Raw genomic sequence first — 13,663 nt, forward strand, 5'->3', positions numbered from 1 at the left:
CCCATTCTACACTACTAGAAAAAGAAAGACCGTATGAAGCAAAGTGAAAAACAGTCCTTCCAGCTGAGGCCTCTGAGTCCTACTAGGTGACTGGTAGCACCACAGTTGAACGTCAGTGAGACTTTGTTAGACTGTCAACCCCTAGTTGACTGTTAGATGGCAACAGTGCACAAGTGACAAGTTACTAGTTAAGTCTAGCTCAAAATACTGTCCCAAGTCACTGGTTGTTTTTTTTTTCCCCCTCTTTGTTATTTTTAAGTTTGTTAGCTAGAGCTGTAGGTCAGTAATAGAATGCTTGTCTAGTATTCATTACGTCTTAGATTCAATCCCAAGTACTGCCAAACAAACAAACACACAATTAATGGAGACTATTTTCAAAGTGTCATTGACAGAGAAATTGATAGCAAAAGATATGCTACCACCATGAAAAACATTTGGCACTACCTTTAGGATTAGCTCATGGGTTAAATATGCTGAGAAGGATATTAATGACATTGTAGGAATGTTGAGCAAACTGTTAATGAAGCTAAAAAGTAGTAAAGTGTTGTTAGTGGAATCTGGAAAAAAGATTACTCATGTTCTGAAATAGTGGAACACCTGGCAAAAAATTATTATCTGAGATAACTTAAAAGACAATGTAATTCAGCGCCGGAGAGATGGCTTAGCTGTTCAGTTCCCAGTACTATTAGGTGACTCACAACTGCCTGTAATTCCAGCTCAAGGACATCTGATGCCTTCATTTGGCCTCTAAGGGCACTTGGACTCATGTGTACATATCCTCACACAGACATACACAGAAATACATATAATTACATAATGATAATTTAAAAACTTAAAAAAGATAATGTAATTCATGAAATCATAAATCTGGGTAAGAAGATCTCAAAGTAAAATACTGAATGTATCTATTAATGTCGAGTAACTGTAAAAGATGAGGGGTTGGGAGTGTACTTCAATTGGTAGCATGCCTCTTTAGTATGCGTGAAGCCCTGGGTTTGATTCCCAGCACCACATAACCTGAGCATGGTTGTATATGCCTGTAATCTCAGCACTAAGGGGAGTGAAACAGGATCAGAATTTCAAGGTCATCCTCAGATACATATCAAGTTTGAAGCCAGCCTGGCAACATGAGATACTGTCTCAAAAGCAAAAGGGGCTGGAGAGTGGCTCAGCAGTTAACAACACTGACTGCTTTTTCAGAGGATCCGGGTTTGATTCCCAGCACTTCCATGGTGGCTCACAACTAGTCCCGTGTATCTGATGTCATTTGGCCTTCTTGGGCCCCAGGCACACATGTGATCCATAGACACAAATGCAAGCAAAACATCCATTCACATAAAATAGAATCACTAAAAATAAATAAATAAGTTTCTGCTGTTTGAGCAAGGGAAACCAAGAATATATTCCCGTTTGGATTTCAAGACTGCTGTGAAACCAGTGACCACTGAGTATCTACAATCCTTTCCATTTGAACAAGAATATCCTTTGTAGTTCTTTCTCCAATCTCATCATTAAGTGTTGGGGTTTAGGGCAGATAACTTGTCCTTTTAGTTCTCAGGTCTCTGGATGAAGAAAATGTAACTGAGGAGCTGCACTGAAGGGGACTCTTTTGTTTCTGGACATGAGTCATAAGAGCAATGGAGGTCAAGCCTGATGACATGATTGGATGAGACTTTGGGGGTCTTGGGAGGGGGTGAGTCTACCTTGCATGTGGGAGGTCTGTGAATTATTGTGGCCACAGGGTGGGCCATAGTACATTGTTTGCAGAGATGGCCACAATAACTCCTCCCTTTCCTCTATGTATACCCTTTGCAACGTGACTTTGCTGTTCTTCCCATGAAGAGGTGGTATATCTTTCCCCACTCCTTGAATTGTAGCCATTTTTTTGTGGCTTGCTTAGACAAATATTGGATGGCCAAAGTGACATACATATATTGGAGCCTAGACTTCAAGAGGACATGCAGCTTCTGCTCTCACCCCTTAAGAACATTATACTGAAGAAGGTTGGTCTGTGCTGTATATGGTACTGAGAAGCCCATTGGAGGATGAGAGACCACATATAACAGAAACGAGCACGTTCAGTTGAAGCTGTCTATACTTACCAGCCAACCATCAGCACAGGTCACCAGATTTGTGAAAGAGGCCACTTGAGCCACCAGATGATATTCACATGATTGCAAGAAGCAGAACAACTGTACAGCTGAGCGTCATGAGCAAGAAAATGGTTGACGTTTTCAGCAGGTCACTGAGTTTTGAAGTAACTTCTGCAGCTAGCAAACTGAAGTAGAAAAGCTAGTTCTCTAGTGTTATGCACTTTAAGACTCAGATATGAGGAGAGAATAAAGCAAAACAATAGTTGAAGAAATGGAGCAGAAAGCAGAAAAGATAATGTCTAAGAATTTTCTCAAACTAATAAAAGCTGCCAAGCACAAATAACAAAACCCTGAGTCTCAAACATTGGTGAATACAAAGAAAACCACATCTAAGCTTATGAGTAAATCTGCCACCTGCCTCCACCCCAAACACACACAAAAGGAAAAGAAAGGAAGGAAGGAAGAAAGAAAGGGAAAAAAGACACATATATACAATCTGAAAGCTGTTGGAGCAAAAGGCTTACTTGAAAAAGGCTAAGAAGATTAACAGTTCAGTCAGCCATGGTGGCACACAGCTTTAATCCCTGTGCTGGAGACACAGAAGCAGGTGGATCTCTGTGAGTTCTAGGCCATCCAGGGCTACATAGTGAGATCCTAGGGGGAGAAAAGAGGAGGAAGAACAAGAAGAAGGATGATCAACAGTTGAAATCTCAGTAGACATCCTAGAAACCAGAAAACATTGGGATATCTTTGAAGGGCTAACAAAAATTAATTGGTAATTTAAGATTTTTGTACCCACTGATAGTGTTTCTCAGAATTCAAGGTGGAAGACTTTTGACTTCAGCACCATCATGTGATATAATGTAAATTAGGAAATCATCTACTTAGTAGCAATCTACATGTGGCTGTCTTTTGAGTAGATGGCAACATTTTTGCCCTGTTGTGGCATTTGTGTATATGTGTATTTTCAAGTACTTTGTTTGCCCTTTTAACATATTGGATGTTTTATGTTTTCATATTCATTCCTTAATACTGGTGTTATAACTAAGAATGCAGCATGTTAAAGATAGACAAAGGCATGGACTGTATTTCTTCTGTTCTGTATGCCCACTGTTAATGTAGTCCCGGAAACTTTTAGTCATCTGCTTATTGAAAGCAAATCAACTTTTCAATATTGAAAAAAGTCTGTATTACTTAAGAATCTTGCTTCCTTTGCCAACACAGGTTCAAGCTGAAGTACCTGGATCACCTATATTTGTAATGAGACTAGCAAAGCAATCTCGTCATCTGGAGGTCCAGATTCTAGCAGATCAGTACGGCAATGCCATTTCTTTGTTTGGCCGTGACTGCTCTGTACAGCGCAGGCATCAGAAGATCATTGAAGAAGCTCCTGCTGCTATTGCTACCCCAGCAGTATTTGAACACATGGAACAGGTGTGTCTATATTAAATACTTACATTGCTGTTTTCCTATATAGAGACATATCTCCCTCAGCTCATACACTATTATGGGAATGGAAGAAATGTAAGCAATGATTCTAGATAATGGATACTATTTCTTCCTTTTCCTGGAGGAACATATTCTTATGTTGTTCTCCTAGAAAAATTGTCAAGAAACTTACCAAAGTCTAAAAATAGTTAATACTAAAAAACAAAACAAAACAACCCCAAAACAAAAACAAACAAACAAACAAACAAACCAGATATTTTGAATAAGATAAATAAGAAACAAGTTGGGACTTTTAACAAGTTCATGAAGAGCAAGTGTAGTTTACTGGGTTGACTGGCATCAAATCTTCTGCCAGATATGGTGATACACTTATGTTTCCAGCCATTGGGAGGCTGAGGTTGGAAGCTGGAGAGTTCTAGGCTCCCCTGTGCTAGATACTGAGACCTTATCTAAAAAGGAAGTATCTTCAGATGATTTCATTCAAATTCATTATCCTCTAGGTATCTGTGAGCTTACATATTTAATACTTTTGTATAAAGAAGGATTTCCTTGTCATGAAGTGTCCCTTGGAAATAGTTGTAGCTTAGGGACATGAACATGCTTTTTTTTCCCTCCCCTGGAAGAATGGCCCACTCTTGATGTTATTAATGATTCATTTTCCATCATTCTGAGTTCTAAACAAATTGAACTGTATTGTCTTAGAAGTCTGTTTCCTATTTCTTATTTTCACTCACCTTCTATGATAAGAATGCCTCAAATACAGTGATTTAAATGAGGTATAACTTCCTAGTGATCTCTTCCATCCTAGTTCAGATAGAGGCTTCTACCAGAGACCTAGGTTTATTGTTCTCTAAGATGGGGCTTGGCAAACTATAGTTTAGCTCACAAACCAAATCCAGCCTGCTGTTTGCTTTTGTAAATAAAATTTTAGTTTTTATGCTCAATTTTTTATGCTCAATGATTTATATATTTGACTGTTTATTGCTATAGTGAGAGAACTGACTAGCTGTAACAGAGACTATGTTCCACAAGATTGAAAATAATTACTATCTTGTCCTTTAACAAAAAGGTTTGCTAACCTTCGCTCTTGTATGGTGTCAGAATTTTGATAATAAAGCAAACTCCATGATTCTATTCCAGTTGTAGCCAGGGTTGAGTGGCCCTTAGAGTGCAAGCAAATAATAACATGATACATAAGTCACACGTGACACTTCGAATGTTTCTCTGCACACAGTTTCATCATAACCTAGCACAAGCATTGTTAGGAGTCATAGTCACTAGCTAGATAACCATGTGCCAGCTGAAATTGGAGAAATTCTTCTGTAAAAAGATGAAGAAAAGTTGTTGGAGTAACCTGTGCCTTAGTCTGTTCTTGCTGTCCATTTCCTATTTGTTAGTTCAGGCTTAGAATACATGTATTCTTTCTCTAAGGAAGACAGACTGAAATCACCGCAGTCACTTAGCTCTATAAGATATGCATACCAGATCAAGAATCTTTACATTACTGAAGAGTTCTAAGTGAGGTACTTTCCTTTTTGTTCAAGGACCAGTGATCTAAAAGAGTTTTATCTCTTCCCACTATATACCTATTATGCAGTGGTAGAATGGGAGCCAGAGAATTGCTGTTTGGAAAAGTGCACAATATACATCAATCATTGGCCCACAGCAGCTAACAAATCTTTCTGTTCAGGAGTTATGCTGTCCCTGTTACATAGTGGAGTACTTCCTCAGTTAGACCTGGCTGCCCCTGGTTCTGCTCCTAGGAAGTAAGCTCCTTTGCCATTGTCCTGTAAGACACCTGAATTGACTCTGTGTGAAGTTCTTCCTTACTCAGTTTCTGTAACATGGGTTTTGCAGGCTGCACCTCCTTTGGGGAAAATTTCATAGCCTGATTCCCACTGGTGCAGGATTAGAAGTACAAACACCTCTTCACTCATTACTCACTATATTTTGAAGGCCAGGCTTGTGGGCTGTTCAGAAATGTAATTCCCTCAAATTCTTAGTAACCGTCTAGGCTGTTTACTTATACTCAGCTTCAAGTTGAGATAATCAGGTGTAGTGATTTCTTTTAGATGTAAAAACTTATCTTACTTACTGGGTTTTGCACATAACTTACCTCCCTCTCCTTGACTATTTTGAAGCTAGATGAACCTAAAGCAGCTCCCTTAATCTGTTTGACATTGAGTCACTTTGGTGTAAGAATCTAATTTCTTGGCTTTGGACTATAAAAGCAGTTTGCTTTTTCAACTTTCATGTTTGTTTGTTTGTTTGTTTGAGACAGAGTCTCACCATGTACCTTTACCTGGCCCGGTACTCACCAAGTAGAACCAGGCTGACCTTAGACTCACAGAGATCCCCCTGCTTTTGCTTTCTGAGTGCTTGGGATTAGGGGAGTGCACTTGAATCTTAAACTTTGTCTCTCTCTGTCTTTCTTGGGGACAGTGCAGTTTTGTGTAGCTGAGGCTAGCCTCAAACTCTGTATGTAGCTGATAATTTTGAACTTCAAATCCTCTTGCCTTCACTCCTCTCAAGGTCTGTATCACCACACCTGGTTTATGTGGTGCTAGGGATCAAACTCAGAGCCTTGTGCATGCTACGCAAGAACACTATTTGCTAAGCTATAGCCCCAGTCCTTAACTTTTTTCTTTAGACTTAGTTGATATGTAGCAAGCATTCTATTTTTGTAGGAAAGAATGTACTAAGTTTGTCATTCTGTAGCGAGGAGTTCATCTCCCAGCTTTCCAGTCTGTAGTATGTTTCCTTGTTAACTTCTACCTTATTGCTAAACTAGCATCACATATTTTAATTTTTAAAATAGCAGCACTCCATCTGCACTTCCTAATGACCATTTTGGTTAGGATAAAGGTTAAGTTGCTATAATAAAAAGATCCAAAAAATTCAGTGACCCTAAGATGATAAAAGTTTCTTTATCATCATAGTTTGAGGTGAATTTTACAGGGCTGTTGGACAGTTATAATTTCATGAGATCATCTTGAGATTCAAGTCCTTTATATTTTGATCTGCCATTCTTAACTGTATGGTTGAAATCTGATATGTATGTTTATGCATCTCACTTACCAATGCTTGAATCCTGTTGGTGAAAACATAGTCCCTGTAAGAGAGTAGTCAATGGCTACATGAGAGATTAGAAAACCCAGTCTTTAGCTGGGTAGCAGTGTTTCTGAGAAGATGAGCATGTTGAGAATACTGGAAATTAGAAGATAATGAAGGGTTTGCTACCATCTTTTTTTGTTTTGCCTCTGTGCCCTTTTGTCTGATGGGAGGTTGCTTGTGATCTGATTTGAAAACACTTCTCTCTTCCACTTTTTCACTGACTTTGTCATGCATATCCCAGAGCATTGTATAATAATCAGAAGGGGTGTGATTTTCTTGAATGTGGCTCAGAGTCTTTGGTGGCCTGTATAAGTACTGGGTAGTTGACCGCTGTACGTAGTTATAGGGATACAATGACTGGACAAAGTGAGAGACTTACAGTTTCTTATTTTCCTTTAAGTGTGCAGTGAAACTTGCCAAAATGGTTGGTTATGTGAGTGCTGGGACTGTGGAATACTTATACAGCCAGGATGGAAGCTTCTACTTTTTGGAACTGAACCCTCGGCTACAGGTTGAACATCCTTGTACAGAGATGGTGGCTGACGTTAATCTTCCTGCAGCACAACTCCAGGTGAGTCACCCTGACTTGGACTCAAGTTAGAGCTTAGAGAATTTAGGATCTCAGAGATGCCTGAAAGACTAATGAGAGAAAAGCATAAATAAGCCGTAGTAGCCTCACTTATCTTCAGTTCTCATAAATATGGGTTATGTGAGTATGGGTTAGTTTTGTGATTTGTTCAAACATAAAAAATACTACTGTATCTTCTAGCTAGACACAGCCAATGAACTGTTTTGAGAAGAAAGATTGACTTAAAAAAGGCTTTAAAGTCAGTCTGCTTTGCAACTGGAGAAATGACTGTGGTTAAGAGTGGTGGTGGTTCTTCCAGAGACCCAGATTTGATTCCCAATACCCAGTTGGTGGTGCCCAACAGTCTGTAATTCCTGTTTCAGGGGGTCTGATGCCCTCTTCTGGCTTCTGCAGTCACTGCATGTGGTGCACAGATGTGAAGGCAAAACATCCATACACATACATTTAAAAAAGTTAATAAGTATTTTTTAAAACAATCTGCTTTATTTAATTATTTAATTACAGTAAACCTCATAACTTCGGTGGTGGTCAATATTTTCCTAGAAAGACTGTAGTAGTACATATTTTTAAAATAATATATAAAGTGATAGCTATTAATTCTACAGTCTTATTTCAGCGTGGGAAACAAATACTATAGTAAATAGCAAAAGCAAATGATAAGATTAGGTATTTTTTTTCTGCACCCAACTTTATTTTATTTGCATTATTTAAACCCTAAAATCTCTATGAGTGAGTTTATCAAAACCATATAAATTCTCTGCCATAGGACCATAAGACAAGACTGAAGCGTGATGCTAATTAGTCTTAACAATAAAAACTCAGAGTCAGATATAGAAGGTGAAAGCTGAAATCAGAGAAGCAGAGCAGACAGTCACTAGAGACTTCTTACCGCTATGAAATCTCAGACCGAATTGGGGGCGGGGGGGGGGGGATCATGTCCCTAAGAATCCTCAGACTGAACGGGGCAACAAGATCCAGTCTAGGTATTATTTTTATTTATTTATTTATTTATTTATTTATTTATTTATTTATTTATTTATTTATTTATGTTTTTCGAGACAGGGTTTCTCTGTGTAGCTTTGCGCCTTTCCTGGAACTCACTTGGTAGCCCAGGCTGGCCTCGAACTCACAGAGATCCGCCTGCCTCTGCCTCCCGAGTGCTGGGATTAAAGGCGTGCGCTACCACCGCCCGGCTAGGTATTATTTTTAACCTGCTTCATTTCTAGTTTGGGCTGGTTCACCCCTCTTAGGCAACCTGGTGGTCTCTGCTCCCTGGAGGAACTGTATTGACGCTGAACTTGTGTGGACACCAATCAGTGTCTAAGTGTGGACACCAATCAGTGTCTAATCTCAAGCAGTCCTCTTACCCCAGCCTCCGGAGCAGCTTGGGCTATGAGTACATGACAAAGTACCTAACTGATAATCTCATATGACCTAGTTTTGGCTCATATTGAGAACATCTTGCAAAAACTTAAGGGTTTTTGTGGGTTTCTTTACATTTTTTTTAAACATTTTTTTATGTGTATGGGTGTGCATGTGCCACAGTAAGTGTTTGGAAGATAGAGGACAACTGTTAGAGGTTGGTTCTCTTCTTCCACAATGGGTTTTGGGTATTAAATTCAGATAATTGGCCTTGACAGTGAGTGACTTTACTGAGCCATCTCACTGGCTCTTATTAGGGTATATTTATTTTACAGAATAACAGATTTTTCTTGGTGTGGTGGTACATGCCTTTAAACCTAGCACTTGAGAGGCAGAGGCAGAGACAGGCAGATCTCTGTGAGTTTGAGGTCAGCTACATAGCAAGTTCTAGGCCAGCCAGGGCTACATAGTAAGACCCTGCCTCAAAACAAACAAACAAGGTTTCATTATGACATTTTCGTACACACTTATCATGTACTTTGATCATATCCCTCCCCAGTTACTTTTTCTTGTCCTCTCTTTGTTGGAATAGGCACTGACCCTTCCCAAGTAAAGGTCTAAAGGTTCATTTACTTTGTTCAGTAGTTTGCATGCATGAGAGACAACTGTAATGTTAAGGGTTTTTAGTTATCTGAACTTGTTCACTGACTATTGTCTTGGATAATTTTATTGTCATCCATCCATGGAGAAATGACAGCCAAAGAAAATCTCTGTCTGTTGCATTAGGAATTTTGGGGACATTGTAGGAAAGGGAATGATTCTAGCAAGGAACTCTTAGCACTGTATTCAATTTTGTGTAATTTAGATTGACTGTAGAATACAGATTATAAAAGTAGAATGTTTTAGTAGTAACTTAAAAAAATGCAAAGACTCTTAGGTATTTTGATAGCTTCCATCTGTTAAGAACAGGGGATTAGAAAATAACATGTGTTTTATTACCTTTCAGATTGCCATGGGGATCCCTCTATTTAGGATCAAGGATATTCGTATGATGTATGGGGTATCTCCTTGGGGTGATGCTCCCATTGATTTTGAAAATTCTGCTCATGTTCCTTGCCCAAGGGGCCATGTCATTGCTGCTCGGATCACCAGTGAAAACCCAGATGAGGTAACCTTTCACTTAAAAGGCTTAATGTTAAGACAAGTGTCTGAGGTCATGCTTTTCAAATGTCTTGGAACTTCATTTTGAGAGGGAAATTGATAAAAGATTCTGGGAGCAGATACATGATGGTTGCTGCATTGACCATTTAATTTCAATTAAGTCTCTCAAGAAGCATCCATGGGACTATAGCACTGGGCCTTGGCTTGCATGGTTTTTGGGTCAGTTATGCTTGATAATCCCAGAGTCTGAACACTGAATATCAATGTTCTTTTCCTTGAAGTACAATGTAGTCTCTCATGTTCTTCATTCTCTGACAGGGGTTTAAGCCCAGCTCGGGAACAGTTCAGGAACTTAATTTTCGAAGCAATAAGAACGTTTGGGGTTATTTCAGTGTTGCTGCTGCTGGGGGGCTTCATGAGTTTGCTGACTCTCAGTTCGGTCACTGCTTTTCCTGGGGAGAAAACAGAGAAGAAGCAATTTCGTGAGTATAATAGCATTTGATTGCATTTTGCTTAATAAAATTGGACTAATCCTTGGTGAAGGTATGACGTTCCTTTATCTGCTATGAAAATGCTGCTGTGGAGGGCTTACTTGAAGAAATGTATCTTAGTTTGTACTTGAATTCATGTTGTGTTACATTCTATAGTACTTGGCAGATGTTTTTCTGCTTCTTGTGAGTCTTTACAAGTTTTTTTTTAAAAACACATGAAGTCATTTGCTTTGTTTTTGTTTTTACAGTAATGATAGTATTACTGGGGAAAGGTAGGTTCTTGACCATGAATTAAGTATCAGATAATTTATAGATAAAGGTCTGTATCTGTCATCAGAATAAAATAAAGTGCTTCTTAGGTACTGTGACTTCAACCAGAGCCTCACAATATAGCTGTGAACAACTCGTAGTCATTAAGTTTTCTAAAAAACACAGATAAAACTGTGTGTGTGTGTGTGTGTGTGTGTGTGTGTGTGTGTGTGTGTGTGTATGCGCACGCATAAATGTATGTATATATGTATATAGACATATATATGTATGTCTATATACATTGGTATACCATATGCTGCTTTGATATATGCATGCCTTGTGGAATCAAGCTCTTTAGCATTTGCATCACCTCACATTCTTACCATTTTTTATTTCTGGTGATAATCCTTTAAAGTATGCCACACTAGCATTTTCAGATATGCAGTGTTATTAGCCACAATCATCTTGATGTCTTGACATTTAAAATATTAAAATCTTGCTTGTTTTTTTATGAAAAGAGAGTAAAATAATTATCAAAATTGCATGTAAGAGACTTCATTGTATTATAAAGCATGCAACAGTGTAGGTGGAGTTTTTCTGTCCCACCAGCCCACTTCCAAATTACCACACAGACTCTTACTATTAATTTTAAATGCTCGGCCAATAACTCAAGCTTGTTACTAGCTAACTCTTATGTTTAAATTAACCTATATTTCTTATCTATGCTTTGCCATGTGGCTTGGTACCTTTCTCAGTATGGCATGCCCATCTAGTTTCTCTCTGCATCTCTGGAGACTCTCCAGCTCTGCCCTTCTTTCTCCAGCATTCTGAGTTTGGTCCTCCTGCTTAACCTTATCCTGATCAGCTATTGGCCAGTCAGCTTCTTTTTTTTTGGGGGGGGGGGGAGGTTTAAAATATCTGTCCCAGATCAAAAATTAGTTCATCTGCTTCTTTCTGTCTTCCTTCTCTGCTTTCCCTTTCCCTCCCCATCTCTCTTGCCACTTCTCTCTCCCTTCCTTCCTTCTCTTCTTTGTTGTGCTTGAGATTGAACCCAGGACCTTATGCATGCTCTGCCACTGAGCTACTTCTAAACTTCTCTTTCTTTTTTAATTTAAGCTTTAACAATGTGTTGCCTATGCCACAGATTTAATAGTATTCCTTTCAACCTTTGAACTGTTCAGAGAGTGGGTATTCCCTTAGTATTTGTTAATAGTCTTAAGAGGTTTGTTGTTGTTAGATTTTTGTTTGTTTGTTTGTTTTTCAAGACAGGGTTTCTCTGTGTAGCTTTGTAGCCTGTCCTGGAACTCACTCTGTAGACCAGGCTGGCCTTGAACTCACAGAGATCCGCCTGCCTCTGCCTCCAGAGTGCTGGGATTAAAGGTGTGCACCACTACCGCCAGCATATTTTTTTTTTTTAATTTTAGATGTATGAGTGTTTTCCCTACATGTATATATGTGAACCACATGCATGGTGATGCCTACAGAGGTCAGAAGTGTCAGATTCTCTGGAACTGGAATTACAGATTGTTGTAAGCTGCCATATAGGTGTTAACAAATAAACTGTAACTCAGTAAAAGGAGCTAGTGCTCTTAACTGCTTCGCTCCAGTCCAGTTCTTAAGTTTTTAATAATGTCTCAGAAATGAGGAAGTCTCATTGCTTCTCTTTTTTGTACTTTACAACTTCGTTACATTCATTCAAAACTGTATGTGAAAATTTCAAAATTATAGCAGTTCAACTAGAAAAAAAATGTATAAAGTTGCCTTTCATTCCCTTATACTGCTTCAGTAAGCTGATGGTGTGTGTCTGTGTGGGTGTCTGTGTCTGTGTGTGTGTGTGTGTGTGTGTGTGTGTGTGTGTGTGTGTGTGTATGAGAGAGAGAGAGAGAGAGAGAGAGAGAGAGAGAGAGAGAGAGAGGCGGGGAGGAGAAAAGAGCGAGGGGAGTAGGGAAGGGCAGCCTGAAGCAGTCAGTTCTTCCAGTGTGTGGGTTCTGGGATTGAACTTTGGTAATCAGGTTTGGCAGCAGGTTAAGCTAGCTTGCTGGCCTGTAGTTGGAGTTTTGTGTGACTGCTTCTTTTAACTGGGACGTGAGTTGAGTATTTTAGACAATCCCCCTTCATTTTCCCTGTCTCATTTACGTTCCCAGACTGGTCTCTGTTGGCATTTTTGTTTCAGTCTTGATTAAGCGGATCACTGTGTTTATTCTGCAGGAATGCCCAATGACTTGGTCAGAAGTCTGACTTCTTATTTCTGCTTTGCTCTGTGTATTTCTCTACAGAAGAAAGCAGACTAGGTCACCTGTTAGCATATTGCAATAGTCTCTGCAATGTGTTTGCTTTCTGATACTGTGTCAAAAGTTCTTTTTTCAGCTCAGAGCTTTCTGTGTTGCATTCTTTGTTACAGTTATTCTATGCTCTTTGCTTGGCCCTTAGATACTATTCTGTGATAGTCTTAGCCCACACATCCAATATCATTTCTCATAATGTAAATACCATGAAAACAGAAACATACCTATATTGTTACCGCTATATATCCCCTGAACTATAAGCATATAATTCATATATTCCCTTTGTATCAGCATTCAGGAAATATTTGCTAAATGGTAGATTTGCCTCTGTCACTGTCTTCATGCCCCTGTTTCAGCCACACTGTTTGCTGAACACAACACCTGTTTGCTTCATGCTCTTGTTGATTTTGTTCTTTCTTTTCTCCAGTCATTCATAAATTTACTGTACTCAACAGCAACCATCGTGCCGGGCCTGACAGTACAGAAAGACTAAATAGAGTCTGTATCCTCATGGTATTATATAATCCAGAGGAAGAAAGACAAGCAATTAAAATATTGTGTAGTGAGCAAGTGTGATGACATTGGAATTATAGAAGGACATTACAGCAGTGTATAGATGTCAGCCAACTCCAGTCTGTTGCTTTTTTTTTTTGGTAGGGAAACCTTGCCAAATTTACTATAGTCTGTAAGTATGTTTTGTTGCGTGGAAATGATGTATACAGTAAGGATAGTATATAAATAAGATGTAAGGATGTGGAAAATTAGTGCCCTAGTTCTAACTAGTCAGCAGTAAATGACTAGAACGGAGAAAATTCCAAAGTGACAACTGAGAGTGGTTCTAGCTGTACTCTTTATGGTGAAATGTTTCCA

General features: G+C 39.0%; 1 protein-coding gene across 7 annotated transcripts in view; it reads left to right on the forward strand.

Moving 5' to 3' along the window:
- Positions 1-13,663, forward strand: part of Acaca (acetyl-CoA carboxylase alpha) — a 270,501-nt gene that overhangs the window by 104,286 nt on the left and 152,552 nt on the right. For all 7 annotated transcript variants that reach the window (XM_059271384.1, XM_059271383.1, XM_059271385.1 and 4 more), the window contains 4 exons: positions 3,318-3,527; positions 7,057-7,227; positions 9,614-9,775; positions 10,087-10,250. In XM_059271384.1, coding sequence (XP_059127367.1) covers positions 3,318-3,527; positions 7,057-7,227; positions 9,614-9,775; positions 10,087-10,250 — 707 coding nt within the window. The remainder of the gene's footprint in view (positions 1-3,317; positions 3,528-7,056; positions 7,228-9,613; positions 9,776-10,086; positions 10,251-13,663) is intronic.

Source organism: Peromyscus eremicus, chromosome 8a (assembly GCF_949786415.1).
Source record: "Peromyscus eremicus chromosome 8a, PerEre_H2_v1, whole genome shotgun sequence".
Classification (NCBI taxonomy): domain Eukaryota; kingdom Metazoa; phylum Chordata; class Mammalia; order Rodentia; family Cricetidae; genus Peromyscus; species Peromyscus eremicus.